This window comes from Triticum dicoccoides, chromosome 3B (assembly GCF_002162155.2).
Source record: "Triticum dicoccoides isolate Atlit2015 ecotype Zavitan chromosome 3B, WEW_v2.0, whole genome shotgun sequence".
In the NCBI taxonomy this organism is placed as follows: domain Eukaryota; kingdom Viridiplantae; phylum Streptophyta; class Magnoliopsida; order Poales; family Poaceae; genus Triticum; species Triticum dicoccoides.
In genome coordinates this window covers 272057504-272081782 of record NC_041385.1, presented here as the reverse complement: position 1 = coordinate 272081782, position 24279 = coordinate 272057504, and the positions used below count along the sequence as shown (strand labels likewise).

The 24279-nt window shown below is 45.6% G+C and overlaps 1 protein-coding gene across 4 annotated transcripts; it reads left to right on the top strand.

Moving 5' to 3' along the window:
- The first annotated feature begins 7852 nt into the window (after nt 1–7852).
- LOC119275883 (probable peptide/nitrate transporter At3g43790) lies at nt 7853–20557 on the top strand. 4 transcript variants are annotated; one of them, XM_037556814.1, is made up of 18 exons: nt 7853–7922; nt 8012–8209; nt 14435–14475; nt 14599–14659; nt 14811–14913; nt 15003–15105; nt 15199–15252; nt 15354–15416; nt 15834–15883; nt 15972–16047; nt 16121–16330; nt 16504–16591; nt 16758–16843; nt 16905–17036; nt 19376–19420; nt 19500–19588; nt 19695–19738; nt 20138–20557. In XM_037556814.1, exons 2-18 carry the CDS (start codon nt 8026–8028, stop codon nt 20233–20235), a joined length of 1527 nt encoding a protein of 508 aa, XP_037412711.1. In that variant the 5' UTR covers nt 7853–7922; nt 8012–8025; the 3' UTR covers nt 20236–20557. The 4 variants fall into 4 exon arrangements, with proteins under 4 accessions (XP_037412711.1, XP_037412712.1, XP_037412713.1 ...); XM_037556815.1 differs by having other exon boundaries at nt 7903–8209; nt 16929–17036; XM_037556816.1 differs by lacking the exons at nt 7853–7922; nt 8012–8209 and adding an exon at nt 13754–14037.
- The last annotated feature ends 3722 nt before the right edge of the window (nt 20558–24279 follow it).

Sequence of the window (24279 nt, the reverse complement as noted above, 5' to 3'; positions counted from 1 at the left end):
GGGGAGGGGGCGTGGCGACGCGCGGGATCGTCCAGAGCAACGAGGGGGGCGCCGGGCAAGCAGGGAGGCTGGTGGCGTGGCGCGGTGGCGCGCGCGCGCACCGGGCACGCTCCCCTCCCTCTGTCGAGGACGAAGACGACAGAGGAGGAGGCGGGCTGGGCCGCCTGCTGGCTGGGCCGGCCTGCTAGGCCGCTGGGCTGCACAGGAGTTAGGCGCCAGGTAGTCCAAGTAGGGTTTTTTTCTGTTTTGTTTTTCTTTTCTATTTTTCTGACATTTCTTCTGATTTAATTTAAAATATTAAATCATTTAATTACCTTATGCCAATTTTTGCAGGAGCTAACTATAATATTCCAGAGCTCCTTTATAAATGGCATAATTTTTGGACATATATTAATATATATAACTAATATATTTTCAATGCAAATATTTATCGGATTAATCCAAATGGCCAAAATAAATATCCATGAGCTCCTAAAATATTGGTTTGATTTTTTATCTCTGTCCAATATTTTCAGAGAGCAACATGAGCATTTTCTTGGACCCTTTTTGGAGAAATTTTTATTTGGGTCATTTTCAAAAATTATTCTGAGGGTTCCACCAATCCTCATTTCAAATTTAAATGGAATATAAACATGATGCACAAATGACTAGCTAGCCTTGAGCATACCAGAACTAGGGATGTGACAACATGCATGTGGATCGTGTTGATAATATGTTATGTGATAGCTATTTTGTTGAATATGCCTATGATCCTACATGTAATTATTATGAGAGAGGAAAATATTGTCATAGAAATTTTTATCTTACTAAATTACCTCTCATCACGTTGAGATTGCTATCGTCACTTTCTTCTTCCTTGCATATGATAGTTTTTGCTTGCCTTGCAAATTTGTTTGCTTATAATATGTCTATGCATAGGAAGTATGTTAGACTTAGATGTGTTTGTCACGTGTTTCATGATGCTCTCTTTGCGCTTCAATTTCTTGTCTTTCATGTGAGCATCATTGAAATCTCAATGCCTAGCTAAAAAGGCTTTGAAGAAAAGCGCTTGTTGGGAGACAACCCAATATTTTTCCTTGCTGTTATTCAATAAATAAATCATCTAGCTTCTGTTTAGATGTGGTTTCATGTTTTAATTAGTGTTTGTGCCAAGTAGAACCTATAGGATAACCTACGGAGATAGTTAATTTGATACTGCTGAAAAACAGAAACTTTTGCGCGCATGAAAATAATATTAGTAAATCACAGAAACGTGCTTTTGCGTTGATTATTTTTGTAGTAGATCAATAGACAAATTTCCCAGGACTTCCTATTTTGGTAGGTTGTAGAGTTCCAGAAGTATTCGAAAGCTACAGGTTTCTACAGATTGTTCTGTTTTTGACAGATTCTATTTTTTGTGTGTTGTTTGCTTATTTTGATGCATCTATGGCTAGTATCGGGGGGTATGATCCACAGATAAGTTGGAATATAGTAGGTTTAACACCAATATAATAAAGAATGAGTTCATTACAGTACCTTATGTGGTGGTTTTTCTTTCTTGCACTAACGGTGCTTATGAGATTTCCTGTTGAGTTTTGTGTTGTGAAGTTTTCAAGTTTTGGGTAAAGATTTGATGGACTATGGAAATATGAGTGGCAAGAGCCTAAGCTTGGGGATGCCCATGGCACACCAAGATATTCAAGGATAACCAAAAGCCTAATCTTGGGGATGCCCCGGAAGGCATCCCCTCTTTCGTCTTCGTTTATCGGTAACTTTACTTGGAGCTATATTTTTATTCACCACATGATATGTGTTTTGCTTGAAGCATCTTGTATGATATTAGTCTTTGAGTTTTAGTTTACCACAATCATCCTTGCTGTACACACCTTATGGGAGAGACATACTTGATTTGGAATTTATTAGAATACTCTAGGTGCTTCACTTATATCTTTTGAGCTAGATAGTTTTGCTCTAGTACTTCACTTATATCTTTTAGAGCACGGCGGTGGCTTTATTTTGTAGAAATTTTTGATATCTCATGCTTCACTTATATTATTTTGAGAGTCTTTTAGAACAGCATGGTATTTTCTATGGTTATAAAATTGGTCCTAGAATGATGGGCATCCAAGTTGGGTATAATAAAAACTATCATAGGAAGTGAATTGGATGCTATGATCAATTTGATGCTTGATAATTGTTTTGAGATATAGAGGTGGTGATATTAGAGTCATGCTAGTTTGGTAATTGTGAATTTAAAGAATACTTGTGTTGAAGTTGGCAAGTCCCCGCGGCATGCACGTATGGTAAAAGTTGTGTAACAAATTTGTTGCATAGGGTCATCTTTTGATTGCCTTCCTTATGTGTGGAGGTCGGGATCGCGCGATGGTTAACTCCTACCAACCCTTCCCCTATGAGCTTGCGTAGTAGTACTTTGCTTCAAGGGCTAATAAAACTTTTGCAATAAGTATATGAGTTCTTTATGACTAATGTGAGTCCATGGATTATACGCACTCTTACCCTTCCATCATTGCTAGCCTCTTCGGTACCGTGCATTGCCCTTTCTCACCTTGAGAGTTGGTGCAAACTTCGCCGGTGCATCCAAACCCAGTGATACGATACGCTCTATCACACATAAACCTCCTTATATCTTCCTCAAAACAGCCACCATACCTACCTATTATGGCATTTCCATAGCCATTCTGAGATATATTGCCATGCAACATTCCACCGTTCCGTTTATCATGACACGCATCATCATTGTCATATTGCCTTGCATGATCATGTAGTTGACATCGTATTTGTGGCAAATCCACCTTCATAATTTTTCATACATGTCACTCTTGATTCATTGCCCATCCCGGTACACCGCAGGAGGCATTCATATAGAGTCATATCTTGTTCTAGTTTCGAGTTGTAATTCATGAGTTGTAAATAAATAGAAGTGCGATGATCATCATTACTAGAGCATCGTCCCTTATAAAAAAAGAAAAAAAAAGAAAGGCCAAAAAAGGCCAAGAAAAAAAGAAAAAAAAAGAAAGGCTAAATAAAAAAAGGGAGGCAAAAAAACAAGAAAATAAAAAGGGGGACAATGTTACTATCTTTTTTCACACTTGTGCTTCAAAGTAAGCACCATGTTCTTCATATAGAGAGTCTCATATGTTGTCACTTTTAGATACTAGTGGGAATTTTTCATTATAGAACTTGGCTTGTATATTCCAACGATGGGCTTCCTCAAAATGCCCTAGGTCTTCGTGAGCAAGCAAGTTGGATTCACACCCACTAGTTTCTTTTGTTGAGCTTTCATAGATTTATAGCTCTAGTGCATCTATTGCATGGCAATCCCTACTCCTCATGTTGACATCAATTGATGGGCATCTCCATAGCCCGTTGATTAGCCTCGTCAATATGAGACTTTCTCTTTTTTTGTCTTCTCCACACAACCTCCATCATCATATTCTATTCCACCCATAGTGCTATATCCATGGCTCACACTCATGTATTTGCGTGAGAGTTGAAAAAAGCTGAAGCGCGTTAAAAAGTATGAACCAATTGCTTGGCTGAAACCGGTGTTGTTCTTGATGGGAGTAATTTGTGCGATGAAAATGAAACATAGCCTAACTATATGATTTTGTAGGGATGAGCCTTCTAATGCCATGATATTTTGAGAAGACATGATTGCTTTGTTCGTATGCTTGAAGTATTACTATTTCTTATGTCAATATGAACTTTTGTCTTGAATCATTTGGATCTGAACATTCATGCCACAATAAAGAAAATTACATTGATAATTATGTTAGGTAGCATTCTACATCAAAAATTCTGTTTTTATCATTTACCTACTCGAGGACGAGCACGAATTAAGCTTGGGGATGCTTGATATGTCTCCAACGTATCTATAATTTTTATTGTTCCATGCTATTATATTACCCGTTTTAGATGTTTATGGGCTTTACTTTACACTTTTATATCATTTTTTGGGACTAACCTACTAACCAGAGGCCCAACCCGAATTGCTATTTTTTTTGCCTATTTTAGTGTTTCGAAGAAAAGGAATATCAAACGGAGTCCAAACGGAATGAAACCTTCGGGAGCGATCTTTTTGGAACAAACGCAATCCAGGAGACTTGGAGTGGACGTCAAGCAGCGAACGAGGCGGCCACGAGGGTGCCCGGCACGCCCCCACCCTCCTGGGCCCCTCGTGGTTCCATCGACGTACTTCCTTCGCCTATATATACTCCCCTACCCTGAAAACATCTAGGAGCACCACGAAAATCTATTTCCACCACCGCAACCTTCTATATCCGTGAGATCCCATCTTGGAGCCTTCGTCGGCGCTCCGCCGGAGGGGGAATTGACCATGGAGGGACTCTACATCATCTCCAAGGCCTCTTCGATGAGTTGTTAGTAGTTTACCACAGACCTTCAGGTCCATAGTTGTTAGCTAGATGGCTTCTTCTCTCTCTTTGAATCTCAATACAAAGTTCTCCCCGATCTTCTTGGAGATCTATTCAGTGTAACTCTTTTTGCGGTGTGTTTGTCGAGATCCGATGAATTGTGGATTTATGATCAAGTTTATCTATGAGAAATATTTGAATCTCCTCTGAATTCTTTTATGTGTGATTGGTTATCTTTGCAAGTCTCTTCAAATTATCAGTTTGGTTTTGCCTACTAGTTTGATCCTTCTTGCAATAGGAGAAGTGCTTAGCTTTGGGGTTCAATCTTGCGGTGTCCTTTCTCAGTGACAGCAGGGGCAGCAAGGCACGTATTGTATTGTTGCCATCGAGGATAAAAAGATGGGGTTTATATCATATTGCATGAGTTTATCCCTCTACATCATGTCATCTTTCTTAATGCGTTACTCTGTTCTTATGAACTTAATACTCTAGATGCAGGCAGGAGTCGGTCGATGTGTGGAGTAATAGTAGTAGATGCAGAATTGTTTCGATCTACTTGTTGCGGACATGATGCCTATATACATGATCATGCCTAGATAATCTCATAACTATGCACTTTTCTATGAATTGCTCAACAGTAATTTGTTCACCCACCGTAATACTTATGCTATCTTGAGAGAAGCCACTAGTGAAACCTATGCCCCCCGGGTCTATCTTTTATCATATAAGTTTTCCATCTACTTTTATTTGCATCTTTTACTTTCCAATCTATATCATAAAAATACCAAAAATATTTATCTTATCTTATTATCTCTATCAGATCTCACTTTCGCAAGTTACTGTGAAGGGATTGACAACCCCTTTATCGCGTTGGTTGCGAGGTTCTTGTTTGTTTGTGTAGGTGCGTGAGACTTTTGAGGAGCCTCCTACTGGATTGATACCTTAGTTCTCAAAAACTGAGGGAAATACTTACTCTACTTTGCTACATCACCCTTTCATCTTCAAGGGAAAACCAATGCAGCTCTCAAGAGGTAGCAGAGTGGTCATACCTCCGTGCCATGATGGAGAAATAATTGGGATTCACACATGCTTGGGTTGAAACGGTGATGTCTATGGTACAATCTGTTTCCTTCTCGGGTTGTTCAATGGTGAGAAAATAGAGAAATTTACACCTACGCATGGAATCCGGTAGGGAGATCCTATTTCCCCTATTCTTTTCTTGATTGCAGCAATGGGCCTTTTCGTGCCTTTTGAAATCTAGTTCTCAACTGTCTGAATTTGAAGGTATCAAGGTGGCACCGACAGCTCCATCTGTTAACCATCTTCTTTTTGCAGATGATAGCCGGTTGCTTTTTGAGTCAAGTGTTGAAGGGGCTACAAAGGTATCAAACCTACTAGATGTATATTGCAGGGCTTCTGGGCAGAGGATTAATCCTGAGAAATCATCTATATTCATTAGTAGGGGTTGCAGCCAGAGTATGAGAGATAATATCAAGCAAGTTCTAAATGTTCGAAATGAATCACTGAGTGATAGGTATTTGGGAATGCCAACAGATGTCGGCCAGTCAAAGATGGGTACTTTCAAATATTTGAGAGATAGAGTTTGGGAGAAGGTAAGGGGATGGATGGAGAAACTATTGTCAGCAGCAGGAAAAGAGGTCTTGATTAAGTCTGCTGCTCAGGCCATCCCAGTTTATTCCATGGCTTGCTTTAGATTACCCAAAGGCTTGTGTGACAACATCACCTCCATCATTAGACAGTTTTGGTGGAGAAGTAAACAGGGTAAGAGGAAAACCATGTTGGGTCTCGTAGGACGTTATGACAAAACCAAAATATCTTGGTGGAATGGGTTTCAGAGACATAGAGATCTTCAATCTACCATTGCTCGCACGACAGACATGGAGAATGATTGAGGAGCCCAACTCCCTTAGTGCAAGAATACTAAAAGTTGTCTATTTCCCACTTCAGTCTTTCCTAGATGCAGACCTTGGTGGTAAACCATCTTAGATATGGCATGCTATAATTGATGGCAGGGAGATATTGAAACATGGCATCATTAGACGCATTGGGATTGGATCTACAACAAACATATGTGAGACCAACTGGTTGCCTAGGGTTGGACCAATGGGGCCGATCACTTCACTAGTCCCAAACCCTCCAGCAATGGTTTCTGAGCTGATCGACAACACAACTGCATCCTGGAAAGAAGATGTGATACGGGCCACGTTTTTACCCTTTGACGCAGACACCATCTTGTCGATACCCTTGTGTACGAGGGTGGTAGAAGATTTTTGGGCATGGTCCAGCGAGAGAAATGGGCGTTTCTCAGTGAAATCGGCTTATCATATGATCATGAATACAAAGGAGCACAGAGAGAACTGGATAGATGTTAATGCAGGCAATTCAGCAACGAGCGCGATGAGCAAGGCATGGACAGAGCTATGGCACTTAAAGGTCCCGTCCAAGCTCAAAGTTTTCCTGTGGCGCCTGGCGCGACACTCGATGCCAACGGCGGACGTTTTACATCACCGCCACATGTCGGACACACACTTGTGTGCATTATGCGGATGTGAGGACTCATGGAGGCATGCCCTGCTGGAGTGTACCATGTCTAGATGCATTTGGGCCCTTTCTGATGAGGCTCTGACAGAGAAGGTAAGCCAAAACCAAGAGGTTAATGCAAAAAACTGGTTGTTTTCGATGCACGACGAGCTACCACGGAAGGACTTTGTCTTGCTGGTTGTTACGCTCTGGACTGTTTGGCGAGCAAGGAGAAAGGCCATTTATGAGGATATCTTCCAGAGTCCTATAGCAACAAACCTGTTCATCCAGTCTTATTTGTCAGATATTTATGCCCTGGACAAGCCGAGCAACAACGCAAGGGGTCAACCTATGCTCCGGCCTACGCATTGAATTTCGCCTCCTGGCGGTTTCCTTAAGATCTATGTTGATGCTGCGGTTGCACGGATCCGAGGAGTAGCAGCAGCTATTTGCCGCAACAAAGAAGAAGTTTTTGAGGGGGCGTCCACCATTGTCATCATGAACATAGCTGATCCTCTCACGATTGAAGCCTCAGCTATTCGGGAGGCACTAGCACTCACCGAAGACCTCAATATCCAGAGCATACATGTTGCCTCAGACTACAAAGTGGTGGTGGACGATATCAAGCAGAAGCACTTGTCGAGTTATGGAGCAATTTTACATGAAATCATAGACCAGAGTCACTCTTTCTAGAGATGTAATTTTGTTCACGAGTTTAGAAGCTCGAATTTCGAGGCTCGCAATTTAGCGAAGCATGTTTTACGTTTGGGGTGGGCCGCCATATTTGGTTAGGACACCCTGGTGATTTTTTTTTTCATGGACTGGTGATCTTTCTTTCGTGCATGTAAACTTGATTTTGGGTTAAATAAAGCTTGGCGTGATTGTAAAAAAAGAAGTCCACAAGGCGCGCCCGCGTCTACTACGCTCGCACTAAAAGCAGCAGATGCTCGCTACGCTAACGCCCACCTTGTGCGTTTTACTGCTCCATTTACTCCCACCTTCGGAGAGGTCGACGGGCGCCTTTCGTTTTTCTGCTTCACTTCTCCGAAGCAGAGGTCGACCGAGCTGATCTCCGCATCCCGTTTCCTGTTCATCAGAGAGAAGGGAGATAATGGCCGCCGGCGAGAGAAACGAGTCTTCGGCGGCGGTGGCGGCGCCATTGCTGGCAGCAGCGAGGGAGAGGAAGCTCTGCAAGGAGGGGTGCCCAGGGTGCAGGCTGGACGAGATCAACAAGAGCAAGACCGGCATCCCCTACCTCAACTTTTTCTACGTGTGGGTCGTCTGTCTCTGCGCCGGTGAGTGCGCCCCTCCCTCTCTTCTCCTCCACCTTGTTTGAGTTTCTTGTTTCCAGCATGGGTCCAGCTCCAGCCACCAGCGTTCTGGATGTAGCACGAGTACGCCGTTTCTTCCGTTCCACTAACACCTGTACTCTTTGTCTAGAATACATCAACACCTGTACCTTTTTGTTCTATAATACATTAATATTTCCCCTAGGTGAACGACCGACGATGGTCTTACTTCACTACTACAGCTAGCTAAACTTTTCTTCTTCCTTGGTGATGCATCAGGCTGGGGCACAGACCTGAAAACGAAAAATAATATGTCTAAGTCAACAAGCAATTAGCATACCATCTCTACGCCTCGGCACTTAGGACGACTGGTTCGTAATTAATTTACTTTCTCCATAAACTAATATAAGAGCATTTAGATTACTACTTTAGTGATCTAAACGTAAGTAGTGATCTAAACGCTCTTATATTTCTCATAAACATAGCGTGAAACTTCGGAAGTTTCAGAAGAATAGATTAACCATGGCACGAACTAAAAGAGTGTAACAGATCATCGAAAACCGCCCCTCCGTACGTGTGTAGCATACCCATTAACCATGGTTTGATAGGATGGATGTACTACAGGACAATGGACGACGACAACACATCCCCTCCGTACCCATGTGTACCATCGGCTGGGTGAGAGCTGAGAAAGATGGAGTAACTCACATGTGCCTTCTCGGTGTAGAGTTCTATCACGTCTATACTGGAGTAGTACGTAGTATAGTATTCAAACTCCAATCCAAATAGTCCTATGTTGTTGTAAGCAGCACAAGGTCACGGTCCATTAACTCCTTGAACATGGCACGGTAGGGTAGGAGGCTTCGACCAATTGATTAGGGCTAGCCAAACTTGGCATTAGAGCACAATTTGTGGATTTGCCAAAAGTTTTGCGGAATTCCCAAAACTGCATTTTCACGATGGCTTTGAAAAAGTTTGTATTAATCGTAGGCAACGTTGAGTTGCTCTACATCTGCCATGTCCAGAGCGTTTCCTTTTCCTAGACAAAGGCGCGCAGGCCGCGGCTTACCGTGCCTGACCTTATAACTGACCTATACACAGATGTTTCATTGATACTCCATGTGCTGCGCGTCAGTGGCATGTCCTTTTTTTTTGCGCATCAACGTCAGTGGCATGTCTAGTGCACTATCAGCGTCTCAGTTACACATGCGTCGGATAGACGGGAAGGTCACATGTGTAGTACAGTACCAAGATGATAGTAGTAGCACGATGTGGGACCCGAAATGAGCGCATCTACCCTCCTCCCCGTCCACCGTACACACAGAGGATACGTGGTGGCGATCCATCCCATCCGTATGGTCTTCACTCCAGATCCAGACCCCGGTTGCTATCGGAACGGCAGGAAAGTATCTGGTCCGTCTATTCCCTCTGACAGGGAGCGAGCGAGCGAGCGCAGCCTGGAAGACCATGGAGGAAGTTTCCCGGAAGCTCAGCCGTCACCCGCTCCGAATCTTTTGTGTAGATGCACGCAATTAATCATGGATTCTATAAGTACGGTCTTTAACACTTTTTTTGAGGGGTCTTTATCGCTTCGTGTGAAAGCATGGTGAGATGGGCTGGCCAATTTAGTCTATTGTATGTACGTTCTACATATCTCGGTTTTTGGAACCTTCCCGTTGGGATTTTGTATTTCAGTTTTTATTTATTTTTGTTTCTTTTCATAAATTTCAAAAAATCTTCGGATTTATTTTAAGGAATGCAATTGTTTTTGATTTTTTAAAAATGTTCGCATTTAAAAAAAAATGTTTGCGTCCAAAACATGTGCGAAAATTTCAAAAAGTGTTCACTTATTCAAAAAATGTTTGGAATTTCGATTCTTTTTGAGTTTTTTAAAATGCTTTCTAAAAAGTGTTTGGAATTTCCAAAGAAGTTTGTGTTTTTTAAAATCATGGTTTTCAAAAAATGTTTGGGCAAAAAATTTGCATTTCCAAAAAATGTTTGTATTTTCAAAAAATAGGAATTTGAGAATTTTTTAGTTTTAAGAAAAATGTTCACTTTTAAAAATACCTTTTGTGTTTTTAAAGCTGAATAGAAAACAACAAACGAAAGAAGTCGATCACTACAGTATCCATTCGAGTCGCTATAGTACTCGTAGTGATCACTACAGTGCCGGTCCCACCACTACATTGTCAGTCAAATCGTTGTAGTGTCAGTCGAGTCGCTACGGTACTCACCTGAGTCGCTACAGTGTGAGTTGAATCGCTACCACATCCGATTGAGTCCCTAATGGATCGTCGCAATCTTGTGCGAAATAGGAGCCCCCTTAACAATCGTACGGTGGTTTCTCAAATAGATTTTGGGCCCCTTGCACTTTTGCCCTGGTAGAGCTTGGCTAAGCTGATACAGTCTTTGGAGGCAAACTAAGGCATAGCCTAGTGGTGAAAAGGGATTTATGCATTTCATCCACCCAGGTTCAAGGCATGGTACTTGCAATTGGCCTTATTGCACCAATTATACTGTACGCGCCTCCCTTACATTCTTTCTTTAAGAAAATACAGTTTTTGAACCATGCTTTGCACTTCGTTGGCTGCCGGCGTTGCATCACAAGGTCGTTTGACGGTGTTCGGTTGGCAGCACTACAGGGTTATGGTTGTGAAGATACAATTGCCTGGCATTTGATTGCTCTCGGCCTAATGTTGTCGTCACCCACTCTAAGATCCAGTTATGAAGAATGCAACATGCAAGACCAAGCTTAACTCGGGTATGAAAGGGTGGAATGCCTTCTGATCAAGAATCTTGAATCTATTCTTCGAAGCACCAAATGCCCTCTCAACTTTAACTCTAAAGCTAGATTCGGCAATCTTAGGATAGTTCCTAGCAGAGAACTCATCGAGATGGTACCTGATTTTCCTAATGGGTGGAAGAACCCTAGGACGACATGCATATCCAACATCTCTTAGCTAGAACTTACTATCAGGGATATTGATCTCATCAGGTCTAGCCATGCTTTCAGCAAGAATGTTAGCATCATGGGTTGATCCTTCCTAAGAAGCTAACACATATGTAAACTTGAGATCAAAATCAACCACAACAAGTACATTTTGGCTTGTGTAGTGCTTTCTATACCTGTATGCTGCAGCCGTGACCTCGACACTATAGCAGTCATGTGAGTACCATCTAGTGCATCAATACAATCATGTGATAGCATGGAAAAAGTATTATGACTCAAAACAATACAATCATCTCATGGCAAGAACTAATAGTTAGTATTGCTCACCTTGAAATATGGATACCATTTGTAGCTTGTACGTATCACCAAAGGAGTTTGACCATTTGGTGCCTTGATCATCTCTCCTTTGGGCTCTCTAATCGCACATAAGATTTGCTTGAAATACCGAGAAATTGTCTTGTTGGATCTCCTAATTGTGTTGTAAATCACTTTGAACTTCTGGTTATGACCCACAACATGAAGGAACATTGCTACTTGATCTTCCACAGAGGTGTAGATGTTATGTTCTAGCGACCCCCTCTCTCTAAACGTCTTAACAAGCTTGGAGAAACGCGATCTTCTCATTCGAAGCATGTTGACAATCTCTACATCATTAATGTTGTAGAGTTCAGATTCGCCATCCTCTCACTATCTCGGGATAACATTGGACCATGTCTAATCGCAGGCTTCGAATTGTGATGAACCACTCTCTTGTGGACCAACATGACCTAGGTCTGAGTCACAACTATGAGTGTTGATGCCTGAACGAGCAGCTTCATCCGTTTGTCCTAGTGAAATCGATGTTGTGGTAAGTAACAACAAAATCGACCCTGCACCCTTACCTAACGACAAAATAGTGGAGGGATGGTGGGTAGTTGTATGCTGCTTACCGCCATGTGAGACAACGACCGCCCATGTCGGGGATGAGGCGGACGAGACAGAGACGAAGGGGACGAGTAGCTTACGGGAGGAGGAGCACATCCTGGTGCAAGAGATCTCGGTCCGCGCCGCCGGTACCACAGATCTAAGTCGCCGCCGCTACCGCTGCCAAGAACTGAGGCTGGATTTGTTCTCCCACTAGAGGTGAGCGAGTAAAAGGGGAAGGGGGGGACTGAGACTGCAGATCTCGCGCCATATCACACCTACAGATTTTCGTCTCTCGCCACCTCCATGCCTGCACCCCTACGTACGCCAACCCCCTCCTGACTTGTGCTCGCCTCAGCCGGCTCCACGAAAACGGTCGATTCAAGTGTTCCTAGCAAGTCAGGATATGGAATGCTTTGAGTTTCGTGCATGTATGAGCCAACGCCTCGTGTGAGCAATCGAATAGGCTTTTTTGCATGCACTGGTACTGTTTGGGGGGCTGCGAGCAATCAAACACACCCCATGTCTCATGCTTGACCGAGTGTATATTATTTTTGCATCCTATACGAGGAGCCCGATCTCAATGATTCCTTGAGGCTACGAGAGTGGTCCAAGATGTGTGGGCTCAAACCATGCCCTCCCAACTCCACCATCGGTTGAACGGAGCGTAGCTCAGATGGTTAGGTTCCTCTAACTCATGGGGATCACAAATCATTCATTCAAGGTAGCTTTAGCCATGGTGGGTAGAAACTAGTCGCTAGAAGCAAAGGGATCTTACAAGCCAGAAAAGATGCCTTTTCTGACGCGTAAGCTACCACAAAAGGAATGAGGGGAAAATGCCTCAAGATTAGAAAGACTAAAGAGGCATGGAGGGCGGACTACAAGATTACGACTACAATACAAGCCATGAGCAATGCTTTTCTCTTATTACTTTTTTATCCCCTTGTTCCTTGGATACAATTTGTTCCTTCTATGGCCAAATCTCAATTTGTGGAGGTCTTCGGTGTCTCCTTGTGGTGGAACCAGCCTACCATAGTTCAAGTCCTAGACTTTGCATTGATGCTTGTATGCGTTCATATAGGAGTGAGTGTATGTGCGTGTATATGAGTGTCTGCGTTTGTACGGTGTTTCTTGGCAAAAGAAAACTCCACCATAGTTTCTTTTTAACACAGTACAGACGAAAGCGCTCATGCATACGCGCATACACTCACCCCTATGAATGCACAAATGCATACCCTACCCTATGAGCACCTTCAAGAGACTGAGTCGGCATATCACCTTGAGATTTACGAAGTCACCGTAGGCGCCTCGTCGTCGACGGGAACGTCTCCTCCCACTGAAAGCGTATCGCCGGAAATCCTGAAATAAATCTAGGAATAATCGAGCACCAGGACTTGAACCCTGGTGGGCTGGGGATACCACTGTCCCTCTACTATCCAACCACAGGTTGGTTCGCAACTGCACCATAGGTTGAAAACAACATTAAGCTTTTTGCTTCTAAGAAAAGAATTTGCCATTATGATTTATGGAGTGAGAAAGAGGAGCGGCCGGACTTGTACTAGTACTTACATACACATGCACGTAAAGCCTTTCCAGAGGAGAAAGACTTGGCCAACCCTCTCATCCCGCCACCTAAATTTAGCCAAACAAACCAAAGGCAATAATCCACGAACAACTAGAGCCAGGCTTCATTCTCCAGCTCTTGGCAAACGAGGATGCCGCGCGACTCTCAGAATCCAGGCATCATCTTGATGTGGATTAAGGACGTCCAACGGAGTAGGAAGAGTCACGTAGCATTCAGCCGCAGAGGCAGCCGGAGGCATCGAGATGACCGGATCAGGCCGAGAGGCGCCATTGCTCCGCGTCAGGAAGGTGTACCATGAACGATGCCCCGGATGCAGACAGGAGAGGAAGACGCAGGCCGACCACCGGATACCCTACACGGAGTTCCTCTACATTTGGATCGCATGCTTGTGTGCCGGTATGATGCCACACGATACTCTTTTTTACAGGATTCCTCTGATGATCAGGCAGCATCCTCATGGAACAGCTGTATGACTGCCAGAATCTGGAGGATGTTATAACATTTGGATTTGCCACTCTAGTACAATAATGCAATCCAATCGCTTTCAATTAACATAACCAAGAGATTCTGATTTCAGACTTCGAAACATTAGGAGATGCTCCCAAACATGTGCCTTTCTGCATTTATTTCATGGTTTCTTCAGAGGCTCTTTCTGCAGTTTGTCTACAAAACTCACTTTTTTTTTGTCACCTTCGTTAAAAGATTGGACATATTTCTATAGTTTTTTTTATAAGTTAAGGTATATCAATTGTTGGCGTTTGCTAACTAACAACTTCGTTTGTTATCTTTCCAGCTCTACCGATCCAGTCACTGTTTCCCTATCTATACTTCATGGTATGTACAGAAGTCACAAAACTTGAACATCTATCCTTATTGTATGCATGAATTGTCGTTTGTTGAATTATTACATACTTTGTGTTGATTAATTATATGTTCGCCGTTGTTATTATTTAACAGATTAGGGACTTGGAAGTCGCAAAGCAAGAGCAAGACATTGGGTTCTATGCTGGTTTTGTTGGTTAGTATTGTCCCCTGTCAAAGTTTGTCAATTTACTGGAAAAATAAGGGAATAAATGACTACTAGTACACCGAGTAGACTTTAATAGCGTCATAATTCGAAAATAGTTATTTTTCAACCAGTAGCTACTGACTGTATACTCTGTCTCAAGGGGCTGCTTATTTCCTTGGAAGAACCATCAGTGCTGTGCCATGGGGCATTTTTGCTGACAAATATGGGAGGAAGCCCTGCATTGTTATCAGTATCCTCTCAGTGTATGGAAAATTCAGTTAGATTATGAAAAATATTTCGTACTCCATTCAATTAAATCAAAGTTAATCCTACGCTACTACTTCTTTTTCAGGATCGTATTTAACACCCTTTTCGGCCTTAGCACGACTTACTGGATGGCAATTGTAACTAGGGGGCTACTTGGGTTACTCTGTGGTATATTAGGACCAATCAAGGTGATTTCTGTACACCGAGGGTGATGAGTTAATTAAATTAAGCAAATGGCATTAGTTGTTGAACACTCACGGTTGTGTCTGCATTTTTTTCAGGCCTATGCTTCAGAAGTCTGCAGAAAAGAGCACCAAGCACTAGGAATTTCTCTTGTGAGAACAGTTCATCTTTATGTTCAGACTCTCAGTTTGATTCATTTGAAGAAAGGCTTATCTGTTACTAGCTGATAATTATGTCTGACATTATGTCATAGGTTACATCTTCACGAGCAATAGCTCTTGTTATTGGACCAGCCATTGGAGGATTTCTTGCACAGGTGAGGATCAGTCAACTTTGATATCGAGTTATAGAAATACAGAACTATCCTTGCAGAATTAAGATCGTATTTAACCACTTTAACAAACTAAGCGTAAGTTACTCGTGCATACAGTAGTTCAATAAAGCCATTACTGCAATAATTCACTAGGCCACTATAACTATATGTAACCGTGCTGTAGAGCTTGAGAATAATGGATCATCTACTAATTGGGGCAAAACCAAAATACTGTACCAATAGGCAAGAACTTTACTGTCATGGCAGTGTTAGGAAAGTACACATATGCTTTATTTGGAGGAATTTATATCTAACAGTTAAAAATGAAAACTAGAATTTTTGTCGAAGGATGAACACAACATCTCCCTTTGGAGGATAATTAGTAATCTTATATGAATGGCGTGCTCTGTCTTGTACCAGCCTACAAAGAAGTACCCGAATCTTTTCTCTGAGGAATCCATATTTGGAAGGTAGATTATTACTCATACTCTTTCAATGATACAAATTTTGCATTGTTGGGAAGATAAGATAAACCTTTCAAATTACATCTACTTATAGGTTTCCATACTTCCTCCCTTGCTTCGTCATATCGGTTCTAGCGGCAGGAGCATGTCTTGCATGCATTTGGCTCCCGGTATTGCCCGTAAATCTCCTTATGATTTTTTTTCTCTCCCTTGATTTCCTACTTAAATAAATTATTCTTTTAGGAAACTCTGCACATGTACCATGATGACAAAGTGGAAGCCATTGAGGAAATGGAGGCGCAAGTTGCTGATTCGACCTCAGAAGACAGGAAAGCTAAACAATCTGGATCAGGCAGAATGGCATCCACAAAGAACCTGCTAAAGAACTGGCAGTTGATGTCAGCAATAACCCTCTATTGTGTGTTTTCTCTCCATGATACAGCTTATCTTGAGGTAAATCTATGCTTAGGCATATTGAACATATTCAACAACATTTTAGGTTGAAAAGATGCTAGTATATATGATATTTACCCTTTAGAGAACAATCATATTAGGGACTAAAGCAACCTTTTTTTTTGTAAGGAACTAAATCAACTTTGCATGTGTTCTGTAAATTCCATGGCCAGATATTTTCACTCTGGGCTGTGAGCAGCAGAAAATACCGGGGACTGAGTTTTACATCTCAGGAGGTTGGTACTGTGCTAGCTATCTCAGGTATGTGATGTTTCTTCAATTTGTATAGCATGGTCATTGCGCAAGAGAAACACTCAGCACAAAATGAATGAACTTGACACATATCTGGCATCTCTCCTTTACCTATTACCTGAAGTACTGGTTTTGAACTCCTTTACCCTGTGGCCATTTTTGTTCGATCTTGCAGGTTTTGGTGTTTTGGTATATCAACTTCTGATTTACCCGCTCCTTGCCAAGTATGCTGGGCTAGTCAAGCCATTCCGTTCTGCAGCGGTATGTGACAAGAACATTTTGCGTCAAGATACTTCATTGATATGTCTAATCTATTGTACAGTACCAAATGCATGTTTTTTTCCAGGTATTATCTATACTTCTCCTTGCAACATATCCATTCATGGCTAACCTATATGGTGTGGAGCTCAAAGTACTCATCAACATAGCCTCGCTTCTTAAGAATATGTTTGCGGTATGTCCATTTTCTGGTCGGAACAAATTGTTAGCATATTATTATCTGTATTGCTCCGTTTAAAGTGAAAAATAATACAAACTAGGGGTGTTCGTCGGTGGTTGGCAAAAACCCTAGAACCCATCCAGTACAAAGAAAAATTATACCTCGCTCAGGGGCAGAGATATGTGTATAGCTAAGGGTTTCGTGCCCCCCAGCCCAATGCAAATCACTGAAGGAAATTTTTTGAGGACTTAGATGGAAGAAAATATTCTCATTTAGCTCCTCCAAACATTCATACTCCGCCACTGACCTCGCTGCTTACATTAGTAACATCCTATACAAACATATTCATCATCTTGGTGAAGAGGCCGGAAGATCAATAAAACCTTCCTTTAAAAGAATACAAACACGTTGATGACGGTTTGGGCGGGTCTAAAGAAACCATAATTGAGCACCACTCGTACGGATGAAATAAAATTAGCCCCCCCCCCCCGCGTCGCCCCTCCCCTGGCGACTCGGGGGCGCCCCTGTCACGCCGCCGCTCCCCTCCCTCCCTCACACCCAGTCTCGCCGCCACCTGAGGAGGCCGCCGGCAAAGGCCGCGCGCGCTCCGGGGAAGGTGGCGGCGAGGCGCTTCTCCTGCTCCGCGTGTCCTCCGTTTCGTCAGAGGAGGGGCCACGAGATGCGTCAGATTGGATCGGGAGGGCGGCCTCGGAGGCGGGCGGAGGTGGCGCTTGTCGGCGTCGTCCCGGTGTCCCTGCCAGCCAGTCCCGGCCCCCTGTGTGCAGCAGCTCGTCGCTGCTTGCTCGGGCGCTGACTGGTCAGGGGCGGGGGCGGATCTGGGGCTCCCTTCCCAGATCCGGCCGGTGTTGGCTGGGGCGCGAGGTGGGGTCAGCCGGTGGTGGCGGGCGGCAGGTGTGGTTAGGTGCGTGCGATCTGGGCGCCGGCCGCGGCGGCGTCGGAAGGGTAGTCGTGGTGGAGCGGCGCACGACGGTGCTGGCCTGGTGCTCGTCTGGCTGCGTAGTTGGGGCGTCCAGGTCCGGCGCTGTCCAGATCTGCCGTCCTCGGCCGCTGGGTCGGCAAGGACTCTACTCCTGCCGATGAGCTACATGCGTGGAGGTATCTCCGTCCGGTGGCGTGGTGGCGGCTGGCTGCTGGCTGCATGGCGGTGCGTGGCTGGGAGATGTAGGTTGCTGCCTGTGGCGGTGCTTGGTGGGGCGCTCATGGCGCCCAGTGCATCCTGTGGCTGCTGGTGCTGCCATGAGGCGCGGGCGGTGGTGCGGTGTGCCCTGAATAATCTGTTCACAGGGTGTGTGAATGCTCAACTCGGCGAAAGCCATGCTCTGTTCAGAGCCGACGACGGTGATGCCCGTGGGCGCCACTACCCTTCCTGGAGGCGTCGTCAAAATGTTGATTTCACCACCCTTTGCTCGACTTCGGAGGAAACTCTGCTTCCAGGACTACCTGGAACCGATGATGGAGGCGCAACCGTGCGTCGCACCCCTTCTTGAAGGTATCATCGAGAAGTTGGCTAGGTTGTTTTGTTGGTTAGCTGCAAGCAGTGGGGTTGTTGTTGTTGGTGGTGGTGTGACTGGTTTGGGGTAACGGTGGTGCGTGTCGGGGTCTGGCAACAGTACTCCTCCGTGCTGTGGAGCAGCCATCTCTACCCCGTATGCATGTCCTTGGTGGTGTTCTGTAGGGGTTCGGCGGCGGTGCCTTTGTCTCGTCCCTCTTGCTGTGCAAGCTCAAGACCCTCTCATGGTTGCCGTTGTGTTGCTGCGAGCTTCGTGCTCTTGGTATTGCCTCGGTCATCTTTGCTCAATGACGCGCAAGTAGCCTCCCCAACTTGCTAATCGTCCCGAACTTCACTGGCGAAGCTCGTAGTCAAGGTTCGTGCGTGGCACACGTTGACTGTGGTGCTCCTGTGTTGCGCCGTGGGTTCGGTATGCACGCCAGTGCGGTGCGTTAGGTTCCTTGCAAAGTCTTGGTATTGTGTCCCTCGACATCACCCCACAACTACTTGTGTCTTTTATGGTGTTGGTCTTGTTAGTCTGCTAGCTATGTCCTGCCTTTGGTGGGCGCCCTACTCTTCTCATCTTCTTGTAACCTTGTTACTTGTACGGTTTTCGGCCCGGTTTTCCTTATAAACGGGTTCAAATTGTTTAGGTTTTTGATCTGGTTTCCCTTATAAACCGGATCACTCTCTGGCATAATGGCCACTTCGAGTAATATATTCAGGTGGAGAGACTCCTCCCCCGGTGATTCTCAAAAAAAAAATGTTCAGTACCCATGGGCAGTGATTTTAATAGACAATTTAATCATGAAAATATTTTGATTTATCATCTAAAATGGAACAGGCTACGATTACTATTGCCTGCAACATTCTGCAGAACACAGCGGTGGTATGTATCATCTGTCTCATTGCGTTTTCTTTGATTCATTTTTGCTATGTTCTAACTTCTCCAATGAAAACGTGTACAGGGACAAGAACAAAGGGGTGTCGCAAATGGTATATCTGTGACTCTGATGTCAATCTTCAAAGCAGTAGCCCCAGCAGCAGCAGGAATTCTGTAAGCACAGTGTTTCTTTTATTTTGTGAGTAGGAAGTACTGTGAGTTTTTGCTTGGCCGCAAGTGTGATTCCTAACCAATTAGCTAACCTTTTGCCTTTATCTAGGTTTTCATGGGCTCAGAAGAACATAACTGGATTGTTCATACCAGGTAAACACATTGCTCATATAACCCATGCTAATTGCACTTGTACTGATAGCTTTGCTTTCGACTTGAACGGAAACAAGTACTCCCTCCGTCCGAAAAAGCTTGTCACAAGCTTGTCCTTCAAATGGATGTATCTAGCACTAACTCAGATTCATCTATTTGAGGGACAGGTTTTTTCGGACAGAGGGAGTACATATTATCAGGGCATATACTCCCTTCGTTCCTAAATATTTGTCATTTTAGAGATTTCAAATGGACTACCACATATGGATGTATATAGACATATTTTAAAGTGTAGATTCACTCATTTTACTTCGTATGTAGTCACTTGTTAAAATCTCTAGAAAGACAAATATTTAGGAACGGAGGGAGTACTTATTTGATTTATCATCCGATATGCAGGTGATCAGATCCTGTTCTGGATGCTGAACATGGTGTCGGTAATCGGGCTCTCGCTGACGTTCAAGCCATTTTTCTCTATGCCGAGTGCGCCGAAATGATGAGCATACAATTATGTTCATCTAGCTAGTTAAGTAAAGTTAGGGACACACCACAGTTTGCAGCCCTGGATAAAGAAAAACTGCGTCGTGTATTGTGTCACATATATTTTTCATATTTTTTTTGGTTGTGTGATCAGATGTGTCAAGATATCCTTTTTTTTAGGTCAAAACTCCTACGCACGAGGTGCTTTGGTTTATGAGTCGTTCCTGGTAAGAAGACCAAAATTGTTTTGGTGGATTGTTAATCTAAAGGGTTTCATATGTACCTTGAACTCCGCAACAATGAATACATTTTTTTCAGATTGGGAAACTATTATTTGTATCTGAACCTTGCTATCCACGACTAAAAGACAAAACCTTGATATCCGCCAGAGCAGCTTGCAATTGCCTGCATTGCGGAACTAGCAAACTGAAACACTAAGGTAGCTGTTTTTTTGTTTTTTGAAAGAGCCAGCATCGCTGGCATTCATTGATAATAGTAGGAAGCAACGGAAAACAATAAGGTGATAAAGATCCTAGGACTAGAGGATCCGAAGATCAAAGACAAAAAGAAAAACAGTAGCCCTAGTAGCTGTAACACGACACTCCATACAAATCATACTAGGCAGCGCAGCTCTGACTCCAACGGTGAACTACTAAGAAAACTGGGCAGGGGTGGCGTCACGGAGGATCAGTGAAAAAAGAAGAAGATATTTTTCATGTTTTTTTGGTTATGTCACGACCCTCATTTTAATAATAGGTCGGGGCTGCTTTGGTAACTTTCGGTTCCCCCCATCACACGGCATCCCATTTCCTCTTCCCTTCCTGCAAAAACGATTACTCCACAGCACCAGAGCATCTTACATCACGCCGCCCGTACTTCATCGGCCTTTCTACCCTTCTTCTCTCGAAACCCTAGAGTGCTCATCCACCGGAGTACCAGAGCCCATTCACTGCCAGCGGTGTCCACCTCGTCGGATCTGCTTCTGCGGCCGCATCTACCCTTCCCACCTCTCCTAGAAACAAGTAGACTGCTCATCCACCACTGTACCACAACCCATTCAGTGCCGGCCTTGTCCACGGCGCCGGATCTGCTTCGCTGGTACTCTCGTCAACCGCAGCGCATCTGCAGCGGCTCCTTCGTACTCCCCACCGGAGACGCTTCGTCCACACCCCCGGAGCCGCCCCACCGACACCCCCGTCAGCGACCTCTGATCCTCTTCACCCACACCTTCCTCAACCCTACCGGAGCCGCTTCGCGGACACCATCCTCAACCCTACTGAAGTAGCTTCGCCTATACCATTCTCAACCCTACCAGGGCCGCTTTGCCAACGCCCAAGTCCACGGCCTCAGATCCGCTTCGTCGCACCCTCGTCCAACCTACCGGAGCAGCTTCTGACGCCCCGTCCACGGCCGCGGATCCGCATCGTTGACACCATCTTGAACCCAACCACCGGAGCAGCTTCACCGACGCCCTCGTCCACGGCCTCAGATCCGCTTCGCCCACACCGTAGTCCATCCTACCGGAGCCGCTCCACAAACACCCTACTCCACGGTTCTAGATCTCCTTACCGGACCCTGACAGCCAGCGCAACATCATCACCCTTGACGTTTCTAACCTGATTCCCACTGGATGGCAAGATGCCAAGCACCCGCCGCGGCCTAGGTACTTGTCACCTTTAAACTCTTCCAGCATCACCTGCCCGATGTACTTCAAATGTACTAACAGGTTGCTGTTACATGTTATGCAACGAACCACCTGTCACGAGTCATCATATACCACCGGCCCCCCACCATGGCTTCGACTTCACAGCAACAGACAGTCGAGGCACTCCCTCAGACACGTCGGAGAAGAAAAGCCGACTACCATGACCAGGGCCACACCTCCAACATTGCTCACCACCGTCATCGTTGCCACAGAAGCAACCGTGCACGCCCAGTCGTAGGAAGCACCACATGGATCAAAGTCTTCAAGATGACGCCCTAAAGAGGGGAACGACGTCGAAGACGACGCCACCGCCCGATCTTGCAGCAGGATCTGGGTTTTCACCTAAAGTACTTGATCCGGGAGATCTGGCAGTGAGACTCCCGACGACGCCTCCAAGGATGATAGCAACGCCCGCATGCGCCGTCGCCGCCGACCGGCCAGCACCGGCCAGGATTTCACCCCGGGCAGCCACTCCCACGCAGGAGGCTGAAGACGACCCGTGCCTCCACTGGACCGCGCACTCCACACACAGCAAGCACACCATCGCTGTGCAGGACCACCACCAAGCCTCCCCGACGATGAGCCTGCAGAGACCAGAACGAGTTCTACACCCCGCATCCAAACCATGGCCGGAGCCTCGCTGCTCCAGCACCGCCTGTGCTCGTGAACTGGTCGTGGTCACCACGCGCCACCACGCCGAGATCCATGCTACATGGAGCCCTCCCACCCTGCATGCCTCCTACGCGCCAGATCTGGGCGCCCCAGAGCCCCATGCGCGCCTCCCGCGACCTGCATGCCGCAGATCCGCACGGGAGCAACGCCGGAGCACCATCCACACGCGGCCGCCGCCATGCCATGTCGCAGCCACTCCCTGCAGACAAGCGCCCCCGCGTGCCTCCACAAGCCTGCCCGCACTTGTAGCCTCCGTCGAAGCCAGCTCGCCGCGCCCCCTCCAGACGAGCGCCCCCGTGCGCCGCATCCAGCCGCGAGCCAAGCCCGCGCCCGTCGCCGCCAGCTCGCCGCGCCCATATCTACGAGCCACGCGCGCGCCCGCAGTCGCCAGCCTGCTGCGCCCAGATCTGCGCCTCCGCGAGCCACGTGGGCACCCGTCGTCAGCTCGCCCGCGCCGGCCCAACACCCCCTGCAGACACGAGCGCCCCGCCCTGCTTGAGCTGCACAAAGAGGGCAAAATTGAGAGAACCACCTCCACCGACGCCGCGCGGGCTTTGCCCGGCGGCGCTTGCCAGCGGCGGCGGGGGAGGAAGGCGGGGCAGGGGGTGGAGTTCGGCGGCGGCTAGGGTTAGCGCCCGAGTCGCTCGCGTGAGGGCGACGCAGGGCTCTCGCTCTCCACCCCACTAGAGCTTTCTGTACTTGGCAACAACACTATTAAGGTAGTTGTTTTCAGTCAAGGGACAAAACTCTTTTGTTGGGGGGTGAAAGGGGGACATGATTAAGGGTCTCTTTGTTTGAGGCGGAAATGGGAGCTTTATTTATCAAGGAACAGGAATACAATCGGTAGCAAGCGAGCTAATCAGAGATTGGCATCCTCCCAAGGTCCCAAGGACGTCCTAATCGTCCGGAGACAACACTCGTGGCTTAACCATGCTGGCTAAGAGCATCTCTAATAGATTATGTAGATGCAAAAGTAATCCCAAATGATAACGTCCACACATGTGGCATTTTTGCACATCGCCCACACGCCTTGATCCACCTTGATTTTGTTTTGCATGAATCCTAGAGGAATCTGAGTGCCACATAGGCATAGCATGTTGTGTGGGTGTTAGAGCGCTCACCCACACGACCCGCAGTGCGTGAGTTGCCAGCTGCGACGTGTGAGCGAACTAGTTCCCGCCCACACAGTCACCAACCAGTCCACTCGCGTGTGGGTGAACTGCTCTTCGCCCACATGACACTCGTACGGTGATAGATGGCAACTGCAGTTGCGCATACGCGGCAACTAGGTAAACACACATGGCAACTATGATTCGTTGGTAGATGGCTATTACAGTTGCGAGTACGTGGCAACCAGGTAAACACACACAACAACTATGATTTACCATACATGGCAACTATGGTTGGACCACACGTGGCAATTAGGTAAACACACATGGCAACTATTTTGTTTGACAACATGTGGCAAGTAGTTAATCACACACAGCAACTATGGTTTGATTACACGCGACAACTATCATAAATTAGACATGGCAACTATAGTTAACCAAAACAGAGAGAGTTGCCATGTTTTTATAACTACATTTGCCATCCCATGGCAACTAAAGTGTCATCCCGCGGGTAACTAATGTAGCTACGCCAGGGCATGTGGACATTTTTGCTTCGTGCCACACGCGCGGGGTGA

Bases quoted from the DNA above. Each gene is read 5' to 3' on its own strand.
- LOC119275883 (XM_037556814.1), top strand. From the start codon at position 8,026: ATGGCCGCCGGCGAGAGAAACGAGTCTTCGGCGGCGGTGGCGGCGCCA. The intron at 14,476-14,598 runs GTATGTACAGAA...ATTATTTAACAG, and splicing joins TTCCCTATCTATACTTCATG to ATTAGGGACTTGGAAGTCGC. The intron at 17,037-19,375 runs GTATGTCCATTT...AAAATGGAACAG, and splicing joins TTCTTAAGAATATGTTTGCG to GCTACGATTACTATTGCCTG.